The following is a 20,557-nucleotide window of genomic DNA, read 5'->3' on the forward strand; positions in this document are numbered from 1 at the left end:
TGAAAAGAACATTATTACACCATATATCTATGCATAATTTTGTTCAAAAACCCTCTGCTATTTTTCTGGCTACAACATAGCCTACTTTAGGTACATAAATTCTGGGATTTGTGGTAAAGGAAAAGAGTTTGCACAGGTCTCTTTTGAACCTAATTTAATATAATTAATGGTTTTACACAGAAAACAAAATAAATAATAATCGAAAGGTCGTGCACTGAAACTGTTAAGCCAAGTCCTCTCACATTCTGACCGGCTATTAAGAATATACAAGATCTAATATGAGGTCAGAGTGATAGACGTCAGTCTTTGTGTTGACCAGTTCCGACAGTTTCTTTCAAATTGTTGCCTGAACTAGTATTACATAATTTCCGACGGTTGAGGTCCGAGGCTACTTTTCTCATTGAAGACAGCAGCCAGTGAATCAGGGTGTATTTTGAGTTACACCAAAAGTACAGCTTAACCTTACTGACCATTAGTATGAGTCTCCCTACACAATTTGTAGCGTCTCCTCGCTTCAACCACAATACTTTTCCCACATTGTCGTCGAAGGTTATCCGCTTTTCATCACCCGTGATCAAATCCTTTGAAAATGAAAATATACCCAAACGTAATAAGATAGCTATATCTTAGAAAATACTTGTAATCATAGTACAAATTGCTTACTGTATAATCAGAATAACAGTGTAAAGGCAAGGATATCATAATTAGGATGGAACATGAACTTAACAATGAGTTTAGTTGATTTTGAGTTTAACGTCCCGTTCAGCAGCGAGGCTATATGAGACGTGGACCTACTGATTAACGTGGAATCCGAAACAAATGAGCTCCCGCCGGGAATCGAACCCGGGTCTCCCGCGCCAAAGGCGCGTACGCTAACTGCTTAGCCACGGAGGAGCTCGAACTTAGTAATGAATATATTTCTTTATCTAAAAGCAACTTCTAATAACCAACAGAAAAATAAATATCTTAGTTGTTCAAAAGAGTATTTTTTAAAGTAATTTGTAGAAATCTTAGTTAAACAATTGTCTCAGCCAGTATTAGCTAAATTTATTTAGTTCAAATTTGCGAAGACATTGTTCGACCATTAATAAGAAGCAATTGGTTGTTACTTTATTGTCATGTGACATAACATACTGCAGACTTGAATGCTCATTTTTAAAACTGTAGAAGACGAAAACTTGAGACGATATAAAGTCTTTTCATTTTTTATAAATCTTCGTTTCTATTCATGAAGATTTCTGAGTTATCCACTGATTGTTGAACTGGATATATACATATATTTCCATACTACACATTGAACTGGATATATCTATACATATACAATATATTTTCTGAATTTTAAGAAACTAAATTTTAATACTTACTTTCAAAGCTTTATGACGCATTTTTGAGGGGGACTAACTTGAATTCTCCATAAAGTGAATGGCCTACATAAATATCAATAAATAACGGAAAACATTTTTAGGTGCTGAATATTCTCTGGTCACACATTAACTATGGGTAGAAATGTAGTCAATTTAACTTTTTCACTCATAAAGTATGAAAGTTGTAGGAAAGCTGTAGCATAAATATCGCATACGATATTAAACTTAAAATTATATTATCTTTTAATGTGATGCAAACCAAGAGGTTGGTATTTATTTCTCAGAAAAAGAAAAATAAAAGATTTCTATTTTTCTAAATTTATATTTTGAACTTTAAATTTATTAATTTTCATTTTAATTTGCCACTCCTAACTTTTAAATCTGGTTACTAATGTAATAACACTTCGGATAAATATAAATATATACAGTAAGAGTATAAATGAAACTTACCTTTCGGAAAGGGATAGTTAGGATATTTTCTCTGAACAGAAGAACTATAAAAATTAAAAGTGTAATAGTAGCTATCAGCAAACAGGGAGTTCACTTGAGCCATCCTGTAAGTTATGGCTTTCATGTAACTTACGCCCAGAAACTGAGGAAATAAATTCAAAAATACATGATTAAAGAACGCAATTATGATTTAAAATAGAATAATTATTGACACTTATTATATTAAAACTGCAATAAAACATTTTATAAAGATACAAAGTTTAGTGCATATATATATATATATATATATATATATATATATATATATATATATATATATATATATATATAACGCTCAAATTTTTCCAACGCCCCGGCTTTTTATAAGCATTTACTCTGATCCTATTATTTTGGTACGAGAATTTTGCCCTAGCATCTTCTGCATCAAATGCACTTTAAAGAAAGCTAATAACGCCATTCTTTGAATAATGTTTACAACAGTCAATATACATACTTCTCTGCTCAATTGTCGTTCAGTGGAAGTCTATATTAATGCTTATCGTTTTAATTTCAAAGAGCAATACGAAACCATCCTAAACATTTTTCAAAGTATGGTATTTTTTTGGCGTTTTAAACGTTAGCATAACAACAAGCTATAAAGAACTGCAAAATTTGGAAAGTTACTTTAGGGTGACCAAACATACTGTTTTTAAGAGTATTATACTCTTTTCGAGGTTCATATACTCTATACTCCTTTTTCTTTTCAAAAATATCGAATTATACTCTTTTGTAGTATTTTCAATTTCATTTCACGTTTAACGCATTTTCCCATTAAAATCGCATTTTTCCACTGTTAAATACTTCGTAGTAGCAGACTCGCTGCGCTGTGCTGCGTTTCTCGTCCTCGTTGCATTATAGGGTTGCCAGATTTTCTTTTTGCAAAAGAAAAAATAATAATATAACTGTTTTTATTAGTTAGTCGGCAAAATTAAAACTATAGTAAAGTCGGCAAAATTAAAGTGATATATTTATCCAAACTTTCAACGTTTTAATTATTAAATTGTTAATTAAATTGATTGAGTACCTGGAATGAATTATATTTTCGGAATTTATATCTGGTATTCCTACAGTTCATGGCACGGGGTTTTGTTTTCCCTTCAAACTGAGTCAGTTCTTGGTAGTGGGAATCGCACAGTGATTATTATTCTAATTAACGTGCGTGCGTACACTCAATCAATTATATTACCGAGGATTGGAAGGATTTATTTTATTAAAAATGTCGCGAGGAAAATGTCAGTATAATCAAGCGTTTGAAATAAGCTATCCTTGCATTAAAAGGGCCCTCAGTAACTATGTTTACAAAGCATGGTGCACGGTGTGTAAAAAGTTCCCTATACAAATAAAGTGAAATATGATATAGAACAATATATAAAATCTAAGTAGCACACTGAATACTTTTCAACTTCCGAATCAGTTAAGTTAGATAGTTTTCTCACCACAGAATCTTCAGAAGAGCTACATTTAATTCGACTAGAACTTGTGTGGTCATACCATAATGTTAAACATAACCACTCTTTTAGAAGCATGAACTGCACCAGCAAACTTTTGAAATCAACAGTGAATAAAAAATTTGCATGCGCGAGAAGGAAAACGGAGGCTTGTTAACAAATGTGGTGGGAGTGTGGTCAGAAAATATTTTAAGTAATAGTATTAGAAATGCTCCTTTCGTTGTTGTTGTTTTTGATGCTTCTAATCGTAAAGCAACCAAACTCATGCATGTCTTAGTGCGGTACTGTGAAGTAGATACTGATATTAATGAAAAAAAATATGTCTTCTAAATATTCATAGCATACCAAATGAAACCTCGGAAACTGTGTCGAACGTACTAATGGGTACATTACATCAGTTTTGTTTGGAGAATAAGGTCATCGGTTTTGTAGCTGAAAATGCACCAGTAAATTTTGGAAGCATAGAAAATAAAACAACAGGAAACGTACATAGCGAACTATAATGCAGGTTGAAGAAAAAGGTTTTGCCTGTCAGGTGTGGGGCTCGAGAGTAATACCGATCGTTGTTGAGAATTTGTTTTTTAAAATATAAAACCATTTCAGTACTTTTAGTGTAAGGACAGAGAATTTTAAAAACTTTTGTGAGTTCATTGGCTGTCATTATGAGGGTCTTTTTGTATCACTCAAAGACGAGATTCTTGTCTCTGCTTCCATGTGTAGAAAAAAAAATTATACGTCAGTATGAACCACTTAAGGGGTACTTTTTGAGTGATGAAAATGCTGCAATAGCTATAGTCAATTTCTTTCGAGACAAAACACGTGAGTTGTGGTTGTATTCCTGCATACTCAGCTAATCTTGTTCACTGAAACAATTACAAAAATTGAGAGGAAGGATATAACAGCGACTGAAGTCTCTGTTGAATATTTTGTACTTATGAGGAAATACAAAGATAGAATTGGACAAAACTTTTTTCCGTTTTCTGCTAGAAATTTACTTACGAAACTTGTGAAAGAAGGGAATATAAAAGAGGAATATGCCTACTCAGTGTCAAGAGGATTTTACTTTGAAGTGATAACATACTTAGAGATGTGGTCACAATGTTTCTTCGGAGAGGTAAACAAGATTAAACATTTACTACTTGACACATCAGTTACCTATGAAGAATTTCAGGAGTCGTTTGCATATTTCTATGAGTAGGTAAATCATGTAGACAGTTCGTTGGAATTCAGTGATAATGATATTTTTGACACTTACTGTGCAATATCCAGATGTGTTAAAGAACACCTTGAACAATGGGGATAAAAAAGAGAGACAATGATGGGCAAATGGAAAATAGTGTACAAAGATTTAGTGAGGGCTGGGTCAAATTTGAAAGTGATTGTGCCACTCGTGCAATTCTTGTTTATTTTACCTGACACTAATGTGGATTGTGAGAGGCTCCTCAGTGCTATTAACACTTGCTGGAGTGAGGAAAAAAGTCAACTCACAGTGTCGACACTGGAAGAAGTGATGAAAGTGAAGTTCAATGTAAGCATGACCTGTGAAGAGTTCTGGCATTGAAGGATGACATTAACTTACTCAAGAAAGCAAGATCGTCGCAGAAGTATGAATGATAGTGAGTAAAACTGTTTTAAGTATTTAACTCATTTGCATGCGCATTGGATAAAATACTGTAATTCATCTTGTCTTCATACTTAGTCATTTTTTTATATACTCTTTTGAATTAAAAAAAATCTGGTCACCCTGGTTACTTTCTTTTTCAAATGTTTCTCACTGCATTGACCCTCTATGTTTATACACTTTCCAAACAAAGCTAATATCTTGCCTCACCTTCCACACTTTTGTTTGCACTATGTAATATCCATATCAAATTGTCTTTTTGGCCTCAGTTTTAAGAATTATAATTCGATATATCATCTGCAGTACCTCTCAGACCTCTATTCAATTGTCGTCAAATTTGATAGGCAGGAGTACCTCTTATGTAGGGCGGTAAACTTTTCGTGACAAAGTAATAGGATCACAGTAGATGGTTACAAATATGCTGAGTGTTAGAGAACTTTTGAGCAGTACTTTACGTCTTAGTTTGGGATGAGAAAGTGAACACCTAAGACTTCAAAATTTAAATATAAGAATATAGGTTATAATATGTAGAGTTAAAACGCATACATTTTTCAGGAAATGTCGATACTAAATAGGAGAGAATTGGAAAACAAGTCTAAATAAGTGAGTTTTCTTTCGCAGTGTGAAACTGCAGATGACTTCCAAACTATGGTGATTCAATACTCAAACTTGAAGAATTATAATTATATAATTATATGTAAATAACTGCTGGTTGCGATAGATTAATAAGATCAAAAGATATAACTTGTTTCGTGGAATCCATATCAAACATCCATAACTCACTTTGCTTAACTGTGTTTGTTCTATAACCATACGAGTTGAAACCGGAAATTGTTAATTTGAACTCCTTATGGTTTGAATATATATTTAACGGAGGAGATAAGAAGTATATTCTTGAGACAAAAAATCGACTACTAAAACGCGCATATTGATATATCTTACCGCTTTTCCTTTGATAACTGTCGACCGACCGACGGAGTACCGGACTGACAAAGCCGTTATATAAGTCTTTAGGCTCTTACGCATAACAACAAACGTTTATAAAGTGTTTAGTTTAGAAATCTACCGAAATAGAAGCAACACATGTGTACCTAAATTAATATTCTTACCTACAGTGTATGTTACAAATGGACGTAAGTATACATTAAACATTCAATGTCAATGTACTTCATGTTTGATAAATCATTTTAATGTAATAACCCGAATCCACACAATTCCCAATAAATTTAAGGTGTTGACCAGCTGTTGGAAGATATTGCAGTAATAATTATGAGCTCATGGCCATGGGCGCCCGAAGATGGGTGCAGGGTGGGGACCGGGTCTCCCTCTGGCTCACGAAAACAATTTAAATTTCTTAAGATCTTCTTAATAGAAATAAAAAATCACCAAACATAATATAACAACCAGGAGTATGGACCCGTCCCTAGAAAATTTTCTTCAGGCGTAAGCTCATGGCAACGTAAAATTATTGTTAAAAGAAGAAAAAGAATTATACGTACTAAAATTCTGTGGGTGCATGCAAGAATCTGATATGTGACATTTTTGTGAAAACTGAGTAATCGCCATTCTTGAAGGCTCCAGAGGTCATTCGACTTCCTGTAAAAATGCGGTTTTGTGAGAAGTTGACAAGTCCATCAAAATCTGGCACGCACATCGTACCAGGAATTGGAATTAACGCTTGTAGCGTGCAAGAACGTGATATGGAACTCGCCGCATTCTACTCATCCTACTCTGATGCAAACGACATTTTAGCGGATTTTTCTAAGATATACAACACAATTTTCCGTTACCTAGTCGTACTTTCCTACATTGTGACAGGGATTTTGGGTTTTTCTAGAAGAAGAAGAGGTCTACAACAGCAGTAAACACTCCACATCAGTGGGCCGATATTATTCGAACATGAAAAGGAGATAAAGCTTTCCAAGTCACAGAAATGACGAGAAATATGTTCTTTTCCCTTGCTCTTATTGTTTCATCATTAGGCTTCCGCGAAGAATGTGTTCAGGGTGAACTAGTTTACATACACAGAGCTTCCAAAATTAGAATTACCAAAGATAATCCTGGTATTGTCCATATCGCTTACCCCTACTGTGATATAACCAGTGGTGTTATTCTAATTTTTTAACAACCGGTTTTCTCTCTCTCTCTCTCTCTCTCTCTCTATATATATATATATATATATATATATATATATATATATATATATATATTCGATTCCAGAAATAAGAGCCGTCGACGTATAGTGAAATGGGTATAGGTAGGAACACAATTTCAAGCATGCAACGCTAATGACAGACAATTGACGTAGCCACTCAGTGGTTGTCTTGAGTCAGTAGGAGGCAGTCGTGGAAGGCAGATCCCAATGGCCGCGAGAATTGTTCCTACCATTAGTTGTGAAGTGCGTGGTGTGATACGATTTTTGTTTGCAAAAGGAACTTCTGCTGCTGATATCCATCGGGAATTGTGCTTAGTGTATGAACCCACAGTAATAAGTGCAGAAAAGGTTTACGAATGGTGTCGCAAGTTTCAAAATGACGGCGCCAATGTGCACGATGAAGACCGGAGTTGCAGGCCTAGTGTTCATACGGATGACCTCGTAGAGCAAGTGAGCCAAAAACTGCGAAGTGATCAGATATTGACGATCAGTGCTCTCGCTCATGACTTTTCAGTCATTGCACGAACCACCACCTACAAGATTTTCACAGAAATGCTTGGGTATCACAAGTTGAGTGCAAGGTGGATGTCGAAAATGCTAATGGACCAGCACAAAGAGCAATCAATGTGAAATGCCCGACAGTGTTTGGATCTCTATCGACGACAGATTTGTTTTTCCACATTGCGACGGTCGAAGAGACGTGGATCTCATACACAAACGCCGAATCCAAACAATAGTCCGTGCAGTGGCGCCATTCAGGTTCCCCCAAACCAAAAGGCTTAAGCAATCGCCGCACTCGAGTCGCAAATTGATGGCTACCATCTTTTAGGACGACAAGGGCGTTCTGCTGGTTGATTTCTTGGAACGTGGGACAACAGTTACGCTGACGTGTACTGCGATACGCTCACCAGTGTGCGACTGCGATTCAGAATCGACGCCGTGGAAAACTGTCGTCCGGAATCGTCCACGTTCGGGACAATGCGTGCCCACATACTGCTACCATCGTCGAGAAAAAGATCCAAGATTTTCGTTAGGACCTGTTTGATCACCTTCCACACAGTCCCGACCTTGCCGCCAACGATTACTTCCTCTTCTTGCATTTGAAAGGTGGCTTGGTGGACAACGGTTTGAAAACGACGAGAATATCAGGGCTGCCGTTGCCAACTGGTTCCAATCCCAGGCGACAAACTTCTACTCAGAGGGTTTACGGAAGATGATGGAGCTTTGCGAAGAGTGTTTGGAACGACAAGGTGATTACGTGGAAAAGTGAAACAGCTCCGTAAGTAAGCACTTACTTTTGGCAATAAACACCATTCCTCACGAGCATCAGTTTTTTTAAATCATCAAACGGACTAAGAGAGAGAGAGAGAGAGAGAAAGGGAGATGGTGTCCCACCAGGAATGGAAAATGTTTTGAGGAATGACAGTATGGATTATGAAAGCAACCGTTCGAGATATCGATGAAAAGACCGAAATTTCAAACACATTGCTTCGAAGATACATACATCCTGAACTGATGAAGATATCGGAATGATGCATAATAATAATAATAATAATAATAATAATAATAATAATAATAATAATAATAATAATAATAATAAAATAAAATAAAATAAAAACTAGGTATCACACGTAATAAACATTATATACGTGTTACATTCATTACACTCATAAGTCCCAGTATTCCGGACAAAATTCCGGAATTGGTATTCAAATTTCTGTCTGCCCATTGAATTGAAATAATTCAAAGTTGCTTACTTTCACAACAATGCAAGCGAGCGGGGAAATAAAGAGATGTTTTCACGAATTTGTTTCTCTTCTTTCTTTTACTCTTGGCTAGGTCTTGCGTATAGGTGTGTGTGTGTGTGTGTGTCTGTTTATGTCTGGGTGTAACATATGGTTTTGCGAACTCGAAATATTTTAACAACCGGTTCTCGCGAACCGGTGCGAACCGGCTAAATAGCACCACTGTATATAACTAACTTGCAAACAATCAACATCGCCAGGATTAATCTGTGTGCTCAGAAGATTAAGGGCGCTGTGTGCAGAAGATTAAGGGAGCTGTGTGCTCAGATGTTCAAAGGTAACTTAGTACTCAAAAGGAGCTTAGTGCTCAGTTGTTCTTAAGGCAGCCTAGTGCTCAAAAAGAGCTGGATGCACAGAAGATAGAGGAAGTTCAGCACTTCAAAGGACCTTAGTGCTAAGTTGTTTTAAGGGAGCTCTGTGCTCGAAAGAAGCTTAGTGTTCAATTGTTTTAAGAGAGCTTAGTGCTCAAAAGGAACTGGAAGCTTAGTGCTTCAAGGGAGCTTATTTCCCAATTGTTTCAAGAGAGCTCAGTGCTCAGTCGTTTTAAGAGAACTTACTTGTTTCAGGGTAGCTTAGTGCTCAATAGGAGCTAGATGCTCAGAAGTTTAGAGGGAACTAAGTGTTCAAGAGAAGCTGTGTGCACAGAAGTTTACAGGGACATTAGTTCTCAAAAAACGTTTCGTACTCCGAATTATTACCATGGTAAAAAGATTGCAGAACAAGAAGGGAAGTAGTGAAAAGATTGACATTATATTTTGTACAAAGAGGAATTAAGGTGAACTATATTATTTTGATAAGACCGGGGAAGATGTTTGAAGATATTGCAGTAATAGGTAATTGCTCAGGGCAATGTAAAATCATTGCTAAAAGAAGAAAATAACTATATATAGCATTCCTTAATGTATTGTATTTCTGGTAGCTTTTGCAGCGTTATAAAATGTATTGGTTCTTATATCTAAATTTGGTATATATACATTAAAATTTATATTATTTTGTGTGGGAACACAAAATCTCATTAAAGTACACGCTTTGTATTTGCTAATTGGTGTTAAATTATTTGGTACACATTATTTGTAAATGATAAAGTATAGGTGTTGATAGAATAGTCCCTAAAGAAACGGTTAATAACAACCTGGTTCAGAGTTTATGTATCGTTCAAGCGCAAATTAGCAACAATAAAGAAATAAGTGATACGACATGGATCGCCTCAGTGGTTCGGAAATTCAGGTTTAACTGCATTTCACTTGTGTACACACGTATACGACTGGCAAGCTGAGGATTCCATAAGTATTCGCAAACAAATAAAAAAGAGAAAATTATTTTGAACGGATTCCTATTTATTGAAAGTATGCGTATGTAGTAAAAGAAAGGATACTGATAACACACAAATTTCCAGTTAATAAAGCATGGACGCTTGAGCGAACAACACTACGCACACATTTCAGAAATATGAAACACTTAATATGAAAAGAAAAAAACACAAGCTATATGTATAGCAAATGAATGAACTTAGAATATAGGTCTTATTGTTATTCTTTTTATCACATTCACTAAAACACTATCTACGTCGAAGATGGCCTTTAACTGCAAAACAGAGGCAATGTGTATGAGAATTTGGTAGAACACCAGTTTCCAGTGAGATCTTGTCGTTTCAAGAATGACGTACTTTATAAAATTATATAAGAAACTTTTTGTTAACTTTTTCTGTTGAGGCTGTGGTTGTAATTACACAGAAGAAAATTAATACTTAGTCGCAGTCGTCTCCATACTAGAACATAAGTACTTTTGTCCAACGTAGGCTTCTACGTGCCTTACTCTATAAATACCAAACGTGAACGCCTTGCTCCTGCCAACACCAGGGGAACTCCGGTCACAATGTCTTTATTTGGCAGTGTCTTTAAGGCTCGGTTCAGACGTGCAGAAAAGTCTGTTGCGGGCCCGCTCGCAGCAGACTCGTGCAGGCGTCTCAGCCCAACCACTTCACATAGACATAGAAAACAGCTCATTTTATTTTCAGCTGCAGTTGAATGAAGATGGAAATTGAAAGAAGAAAACGTGCTGTGTTTGTATACTTAGCCAGTAAAATCCTAAGGAAGAAACAGAGATGATACTGGGTTCATCCGTACGTAAGCTCACGACTGCTTAAAGGTGAATTTTCTTCCATGTTTATTGATTTGCGCAATGACGAAGAAAAGACCTTTAATTATTTTCGCATGAGCATCACTTCATTTGATGAACTTTTATCGAAAATAAGTGATAAAATTAAAGCAGAAATACTTTCATGAGACTTGCGATACCACCAGCTCTGGCTGTTACATTAAGGTAAGTTAATTATGTTAACTAATTATCGTTTGTAAGAGCACAGAAAGTTAAACATTCGGAGACCTATTCATAGACATTTTCAGACGTTATTAGCGGCCACTGGCGTAGTTTAACAATTGCGTGACTAATTTCGATTTTTTGACATAGTTGGTGGCTTTAAACTAAAAATGAGACATTTATTCGAGACTTCCCGAATATCCCGCTCAAGAGGGAAAGTTTCAATAATAGTAAAATTTCCCTTTATTTATTCACAAATTACCGAATGTGAGGATTCGCTTCAGTTAGAGATATAAAATTCGGCATGTTAACTAATATTAAAAATAATGGAGCACAGGTTTCAGCGTCTTTGAAAATTTTCTCTTGAAGGGGAGATGGGGGATTTCTATAGTAGTGGGATCTGGTGGCTCAATAATAGTGTGTTCACCTCTGGTTCGATCCCAGCTTGCGTCAAGTGGACTTTGTGGTGCGAGAAGCACCGTGTGTTTGAGTTTTCTGGGGTTCTCCCGTTTCCTCCCACTTTATTCATTCCACCATTGCATTCATTTATCATCATCATCATTATTTCCTTTAGCCTACCCGGTATAATCGTGCGACGTAAAACTCAAGGTTTTCATTTCATTTCTATAGTAGTGACATTTCCCGTTATATATTGAGAAAGTATAGGACTCGCTTAGATTGGAGATGTGAAATTCTTAATTGAAACTCTTAAATAAAAATAATAGATTTAGTGTTTCCGAATAATCAATTTCTAAGGCGAGAAAAAGGAAACGTTTTTATAATTGTGACATTTAACGATAGAAGGTTTAGAGGAAATCCCCAATACGTGTAGCACACCAAAAGGAGGCAACGGAGCGTATTTGTTGTACATTGTTATCACAAAAAAGTATTCATAGCCTCTCTGCTGGATAGGGACGCTAAACGAAAATCAAATGTAAACACTACATGAATATTAGATTTTTACATTGAAAAGTAATAAAAAATACATACCAATGCTGTTTTTCTTCTTCTGTTTATTCATTAAATTTCTCACATAAGGTTTCACACACCTTATTCCATGCATCCCGTTTTTTATTTCTATCTCTATACATCTCGCACTTTAAATTCCATATCTCGCGATACTTTTGTATTTCGTTAATGAATAGTTCTTCATTCAGTTCTTCGCTTTCCATTTCTGCGGGCGCGGGAAAGTCTGCACGTGTAGCTTGCCTAATTGCCAGCAATGTTTTTCAGACACGCAACACCTGTGCGGACTCGCTGCGAGATAACAGTCCCCGCAACTCAATTTTTGCCCGTTGCGGATCCGCAGCAGAGTCGTGCGGGAAAGTCTGCACGTGTGGTATGAATGATAAGAACCAATGTATTTCCGGCTCGCGCGGTTCCGCAACAGACTTTTCTGCACGTCTGAACTGAGACTAAGACTTGCTATGGAAAATTCACAAGTTTTCTATTCATACTTAAGGAAAATATAGTTATTGTATATTGAGTAGTTGTGGCAATACGTCTTTTAGTTCCGTGAGAACGAAGAACTCAAGATTGCATTTAAATAAGTGTTGCAGACTAACTTTAAGAATTCAGTCTTTAACTGATGGATTCTTCACATAGTTCAATACAAAGGAATTTAATAAAAAAGAATACAAATTGGCAATAGTGGAAATTGACCATTCTGTCTGTAATTCAAACAGATTACGAGCACAGTTCCCACGGTACTTGAGATAGTAAAGCGTCGGTGTGTCGAACTGCAATGGTCGGTGTACACGTGGTCTACAATGTAAAATTTCTTATCTAAAAAGGGTTGATAATCATTAATATGAAAAGTATGTACAAAATAGTCTTAGTTGCCAAAATTATGAGTTGATAACTTCAGTCATGAAAAGAAAAAAAGTTTGCTGTTTCGAAGCACTCTGCTAATCAGTGTTGGGCAAATTTCAATTGAATTAACAATTAATCTGTAAATTTAATTGTTAATTGCAATTAACAATTGAAATAAGTAATGGTTAATTGTTAACTGCAGTTGGCCATTAAAAAAGGAGAATCAATTGCAATTGATCAATTGATTGAAAGTAATTGCAGTGGAAAGTAATTGCAATTGAATTCTGTAATTCAATTGCAATTGAAATTAATTGGCAATTGATTCAATTGTAATTGATTTCCACAGCAATTACTTTCAATTGATTGATCAATTGCAATTAATTTTCACTGATTAATTTTTAACACTGTAGTTCAGAGAGGGCGTGGGACAATGAAAACTTTAGCCATCACCAATTGACTCACCACCCGTCATGACCCACGACCCACCGTGACCCACTCTGACCCACCACCCACCATAAACCACTCTTACCCACTGTGACTAACAGACCCACCAAAAACCATTGTCATCAACTCTGACCCATGATTCACGCCCTCTTCTCTACTGACTAAAGAGTTTAAACTTGTAATAAAATAAGCCTATAAAATTATCACTCATCGGAGTTTGAATTTCTACGATCAATAGCTCAAGCACCGCACTAATACAATAACGGCGGATCTGACCTTTCTAATATAAATAAAATAGAGTTTGTTCGTGTGTGTGTCTGTCTATCTTTGTGCGGCCTGTGGACGAGACGAGTGGACCGAAACTTTTCAAAATTTGGTCACGGGTAGCTTGGTTTAGGCCCCAGACCAAGACGAAGAGTTTTTTTTTAATTTCTTACTAGGGGGTCTCCAGGGGACGTTTACCGGGACCGGCCTGGGGACCAGACAAGTCGACCGAGATTTACCAAATTTTGGCAAAAATACCTTGGTCCAGATCCCACTCCAAGGCAAAGCTTTTTCGAAAAAATTCGAACCAGGCGGTCTCAGGGAGGCGTTTACAGGGACATGTAAAATTAGTAGAAAATGACCGATATCAGTGTCGATTTCATAGTTTTCGCGGTCACCCGATTGCATTAACTTCCAAATTCACCGTATTCTGCTACGAGCCGTGGTTCAAGTGGGAGGGGGGATACCAAAACGTACAAGTAATCCAAAATGACCGATATTAGTGTCAAATCCATAGTTTTCGCGGTTGCTGATATGAATGGTGACACTACCATTAGCGATGACTTTCAAATTCATCCACCGTTGTATGCGGGCCTTGAGTCACCAGAGGGGGGAATTTCGAGACATGTAAAAAATAATCAAAAATGACCGATATTAATGTCAAATTCATAGTTTTCGGGGTAGCTGAGCTCATTGGTGAAACTCAAGACCGCGTTTACTTTCACATTTAGCCTCCATCAGATAAGAAACGGGGACATTATAAAGGGGATCACGAGACATGTAAAAATAATCCACAATGACCGATGTCCAATCCGTAGTTTTCGTGGTGGCTGAGATCAATGGTGATACTTTCCTTAGCGATGATTTTCAAATTTAGCCACCATAGTATGCGGGCCAGGAGTCACCGGGGGTGGGGAATTGCGAGACATGTAAAAATAATGGAAAGTGACCGATATTAGTGTCAAATCCATAGTTTTCGCTGTCGCTGAGATGAATGGTGATACTTCCACAGGCGTTGACTTCCAAATACAGACCCATCGGCTGCGGGCCAGAGGCATTGTTTTTTTCAAAATTGGAACCAGAGAATTATAGGCACTTTTACCGGCATATGTAAAAAGTAGTAGAAAATAGCAGGTGTTAGTGTCACATTCATAGTTTTCGCGGTATTAGTTGGAGGTTGGTGGGGGCCAGAGGAGATTTTTTTCACAATACGAACCAAGGGAGTCTGAGGGGGCGTTTACCAGGACATGTAAAAGTAGTAGAATTTGTGTCGAATCCATATTTATCGGAGTTGCTCAGGCGTATAGTGACACCCCCGATAGTGTTTACGTTCAAATTCAGCCCCCATCGGCCTTCCCAATGAAAACACATGTACGTTGTTGGATATATATTCACACAAAATATATCCAATGTTAGAAATGTTTCTTAATTGTTCTCCCGCTGTTCAGTTTGTTTACATCGATATTTTATCTGATCCGGGCGAAGAACGGGCATAACAGCTACTACGAAATGGTAAAGTGTTTGTTATGGACAAAATTACAATGAATTAAATTATATAGATAATTATTATAATTATAACTTATAATAATTTCCTTGTTGAATTGTAGAGCTCCTCCGTGGCTAAGCGGTTAGCGTACGCGCCTTTGGCGTGGGAGACTCGGGTTCGATTTCCGGCGGGAGCTCATGTGTTTCGGATTCCACGTTAATCAGTAGGTCCATGTCTCATATAGCCTCGCTGCTGACCGGGACGTTAAACCCCAAAATCAACTCAAAATCAAATCAACTTGTTGAATTATACATACTTTTCAGTGGAAAAATGAATAAAATTTAAAAGTACCAAATCAACGTAAAGTAGACCAACGTAAAGGAAAAATGTATAAAATTTTCCATATAATTGAGCTTACAAAGTTAAAATTTCCATGTAATTAAACTAAATTTCCATTTTTGTGTCGTTTTGTGCGCCTATTTCCTCGTTTTCTGCGTCACCGGAAATGGGTCAATGTTATCCTACAAATATGGCGGAACAAGTTAATGCTGTTCCGTCAGGAACGATTTCGAGGTCGTTTCCTTCACATCGTCTTGTGCGTGTTTTCTACCATTTTCTAAGCCTTTTTCCACGTTTTGTGAATCAATGGTAGTGGGTCAAAATGGGCATTCAATGTGGGAAGAAAACTGATCCACTCTCCCACAAGTATCGAATTTCAAGGTCGCTTTTTTCGCATTGTTTAGTGCATATTTATACCGTTTCTGCGCATACTTTCACGTATTGTAGGCCAACGAAAGTGGGTCAAAAGCGACCTACAAATATGGCAGAGAAAGACATATTCATTCCACTTTTAAGGTCCCTTTTGGCCCTCTTCCAGTGATGCACAAAGCGACACAAATCACGTATAAAAAATGTGAAGGAAACGACCTCATTTGATGGTGACCGAACAGCATTAAGTTATTCCGCTATACTTGTAGGCCATTTTGACCCATTTTTGTTGTCGCACTAAAGTGGACATAAAAGCACTAAAGTGGAAATAGGAGCACAAAACGGTACAAAGCAGGCACTATACGATGCGAAAGAAACGACCCCCCAAATTCGATAGTGGCGGAACAATGGCTCTATTTTCTCACACATTGATGGACCATTTTGATGCATTTCTGGTGATGCTCAAAACGTGGAAGTAGGCGAACAGAAGGGTACAAAATACACACTAAACGATGCGAAAAAACCAACCCCAAAATTCGATAGTGGCGGAATAGTGAGCCATTTAACTCCAACTTTAAAGGCCCGTTTAACTCACTTCCGGTGACGCACAAGACGAGGAAGTAGACACAGAAAACTTTTTTAAAAATAATCACTAAACGATGCGAAAGAAACGACCTAGAAATTCGATAGTGTCGGAACAATGGGTCATTTTGGTCACACTTTGGAGGTCCATTTTCACACACTTCTGGTGACACGCAAAACGTGAAAATAAGGGCACGAAACGACACGAAACATTCACTAGTCGACGCGAAAGGAAGGACCACGAAATTTGGTAGGTGTAGTGGCGGAGCAGTGGGTCATTTTCGTCCCACCTTCGAGGCCCATTTTGACCGTCTTCCAGTGACGCATAAAACGTCGAAATACGCGCACAAAAGGGTATGCAATGTGAAATTAACGACCTCGAAATTCGATAGTAGCGGAACTCTTGGTCATTTTCGTCCCATCTTGGAAGCCCAATTTGACCCACTGCCGGTGACGCACAAAACGAGGAAATAAGGGCACGAAACGGCACGAAAATCTACTAGTCGATGCAAAAGGAAGTATATCGAAATTCAGTAGTGGCGGAACTCTTGGTCATTTTCATCCCACCTTCGAGGCCCATTTTGACCGTCTTCCAGTGACGCACAAAATGTCGAAATAGACGCACAAAAGGGTACGCGATGTGAAATTAACGACCTCGAAATTCGATAGTGGCGGAACAGTGGGTCATTTTCTTCCTATCTTGGAAGCCCATTTTGACCCACTTCTGGTGACGCATGAAACGTGGAAATGGGGCACGAAACAGCACGAAAATTCAGTAGTCGATGCGAAAGGAAGGACCTCGAAATTCGGTAGTGGCGGAGCAGTGGGTCATTTTCGTCCCACCTTCGAGGCCCATTTTGACCATCTTCCATTGACGCACAAAACGTCGAAATAGACGTACAAAAGGGTACCCGATGTGAAATTAACGACCTCGAGATTTAATAGTAGCGGAACTCTTGATCGTTTTCGTCCCACCTTGGGGACTCATTTTAACCCACTTCCCACGACGTACAAAACGGAAATAGACGCACAAAACGGCACAAAACGATGTGAAGGAAATGATCTCTAAATTCATTTGTGGCGGAAGAGCAATAACTTGTTCCGCCATATTTGTAGGCCCATTTTGACCCACTTCCGGTGATGCACAAAATGTGTGAATAGGCGCATAAAGCGACACAAAACACGCACAAAAGATGCAAAACAAAGTACCTTGAAATTCGTTGGTGGCGGAACAAGTTAATGACGCCGTGAGCACCAATATAAGTATATACTGTAGTTCTTACCAGTTGGCGCGGTGGGTCAGTGGTAGAGCGTTCACCTCCGGTGCTTGAGGTCCCTGGTTCGATCCCAGCTCGCGCAGTTTGTACTTTGTGGTGGACAAACACCGTGCTCGTGGATTTTCTCGAGGTTCTCCCGTTTCCTCCCACTTTCTTCATTTCATTCATTTCCTATCATCACCGTCTCCTTTAGCCTAACCGGCATAAGCGTGGGACGTAAACTAAAGATTTCATATCATTTTTTGTAGTTCTTACCATCAAGGCTGAGAACTGCACGGTCCAATTTTTTTAAGCCAAAGTAGAAGCCCAACCGGAATAATGATGTCAACCAACTCGGCTTGGTTCAACTGAGCGTACAGCTTGAGCTGGCTTGGTTGGGATTACCCATCGACTGGGCTCAATTGAGCCAATGGCTTGAACCGGCTCGGTAAAGACGAGTCATCGACTCGGCTCGATTGGAGCCAATGGCTCGAACAAACTCCGTTGAAACGAGTCCATAGGCTGGGTTCGAGTCAGCTTAACTGAGCCGATGGCTCGAACCGGCTCGGTTGGGGTAAGCAATCAGCTCGGTTCGACTTGGCTCGTGTGAGCCATCGGCTCGAGCTGGCTCGGTTGGATGAGCTGTTGGCTCGGCTCACTTCTCGGTTCGGCTCGATAAGTGAATAAGCTGTGAGCGAGCCGCTTGAGCTGTTGAAAACCCTAAACCCGGGTCGAGCAGTTTTAAACGAGTCCCATAACTGTTAATAATTTTTGGCTCGAGCCCGAATACTTGCTCCTCCTGAACTCAAACCAAGAACCTCGTGACCAATGTCCTTGCCTCCTGTAGATTTCTTGACGACCGAGATCGACAGTCAACTAATTTTTAGTATTCCGATACAAACCGCCTATATTCCATGTTTATACAGGTACACGGTGTTATAATGATAATTAAATATAGTAGTAGTAGTATCATTGATAATTATATTGTCTATGTAGGATACTTGAAGATAGTAGTACTTGGAACTACACAAAGGATTTAGCTCGAATTGGCTCGACTCAACTGGAAACTCGATCCGAATTCAAGTCGAGTTGGGGGAAATTTTTCGACTCGAGATCTCAAGTCGAGCTCAAAGATGTCTGCTTCGAGTCGAGTCGAGTTTTAAAGAAAACTCGCTCGAACTCGCTGGTACCCATTCCTATTGCATGCATGACGGGCATATAGAGTTCTTTCGAGAGGGATAGAACCATAAACATAATATATTTTAAAAAATACTTAGTTTCCCGGCTTTCTTCCCAGGGGAGGAGAAAGGGACGGTAGGTATCCAGCATTTCTTATAAGTACCTTATTTGAAATATGTAAAACAGTAACAAGTGGACAACACAATACACACACATCTTCTTATCTTCAGCTTTAATTGCTAATTTCAATTGCAATTAACAATTACAATTAACAATTACAAGTTTCAATTGTCAATTGCAATTAACAATTAAATGTTTCAATTGCACCCTTTGCAATTGACAATTAACAATTAAAAGTTTCAATTGCCTGGTGATCAATTAACAATTAACAATTGACGAAAATTCAATTGCAAATTTTATGATTGAATTCAATTGCAATTGAAATTAATTGTCAATTACAAATTGAAATCAATTGCAATTGAAATCAATTGCAATTGATTTTCAGAGCAATTACTTTCAACTGATTGATCAATTGCAATTGATTTCAATTGATTTTGCCCAACACTGCTGCTAATGAGATAAGCAATTAGTTCAGTAAAGAATGATTTCTATGTATTATTGACGGTGCCAGTCTGTCTAGAGAACACCTGCTGCAGAGAAAGTAAGTAGTTTCTCACCGGATCGAAAGCGTTCAGAGCAAGGCAAGAAAATAACTTTTCCGCTCACATGGATAAAATAATAATTTAGCATGATGATTAAATATCGGCGAGAATATACAATTTGTACAAGAAGTGAGTTGTTACGGCCGACATGATGGTCATAATCTACCGTTCCACAATGATCCAACACATTACAAGTTACAGAAGTATTGTATTGAGAATCCTGGATAAACAGATGTTAAAACACAGAGTTTGGAGAATTTTATTTCCCTTTTGAAAATATGGAGTTTGCAACACTGCTATTGATACACTGGTAGGGTACAATTATGAGAAAAACACTGGCAATATTTTTTTTTTTTCGGTGAATACTATTCAAAGTGAATAATTTAGATGGTATGGGTTTCTCACTATAAATTAATAAGGCTATATTCATTTTATTAGTTTGAAACACTAGAACCAGGTGGATGACTATTATCCAGTTACCAATTCCATTAGTGATTCCTGAAAATTGTATATTCAGATGTCTTCTTTCTTCTGCGATGAGAGTTCCAGGTGGTGTAAAATTTGATTTCCTTATGAATTAGGGTTATAAAGCACGAAAAAGAATCACAGTACTTAAGTAAAAGTTACTTTTTTAAAACACTAAAAGAATAAATATCTTCACTTCACTATCAACATCTACTTTAAAATAAGCTTTTGGTATATTCACTATTTGTTTGTGACATGTATGACAGTTTGTTCTAAAACGTGTAACGAGATAAGTCTATTCGTTCCATTTCGTGCGTTTTTCTCTTCAGTTTTTTCTTCTTTTCCTATTGTATATTTTTACAATTGCAGTTTTAGTTTTATTAACCCCGCTGAAAATTGCATATTTAACTTCAAACAGTATTTTATCCAAATAATTTTATCATTAGTTATTAACACGTTGAGGAAAATTTTTGCTGAGTTTTTTATTGGGGGAATTTG

At 37.5% G+C, this 20,557-nt stretch overlaps 1 protein-coding gene across 1 annotated transcript in view; it reads right to left on the reverse strand.

Moving 5' to 3' along the window:
• LOC145691941 (liver carboxylesterase 1F-like) overlaps positions 1 to 20,557 on the reverse strand; it is a 117,469-nt gene that overhangs the window by 14,462 nt on the left and 82,450 nt on the right. Inside the window, exon 9 of the mRNA XM_081767243.1 lies at positions 1,815 to 1,956. Coding sequence (XP_081623369.1) covers positions 1,815 to 1,956 — 142 coding nt within the window. The remainder of the gene's footprint in view (positions 1 to 1,814; positions 1,957 to 20,557) is intronic.

The sequence above is a fragment of the Thermobia domestica genome, chromosome 8 (genome assembly GCF_964235325.1).
Source record: "Thermobia domestica chromosome 8, izTheDome1.hap1.1, whole genome shotgun sequence".
Classification (NCBI taxonomy): domain Eukaryota; kingdom Metazoa; phylum Arthropoda; class Insecta; order Zygentoma; family Lepismatidae; genus Thermobia; species Thermobia domestica.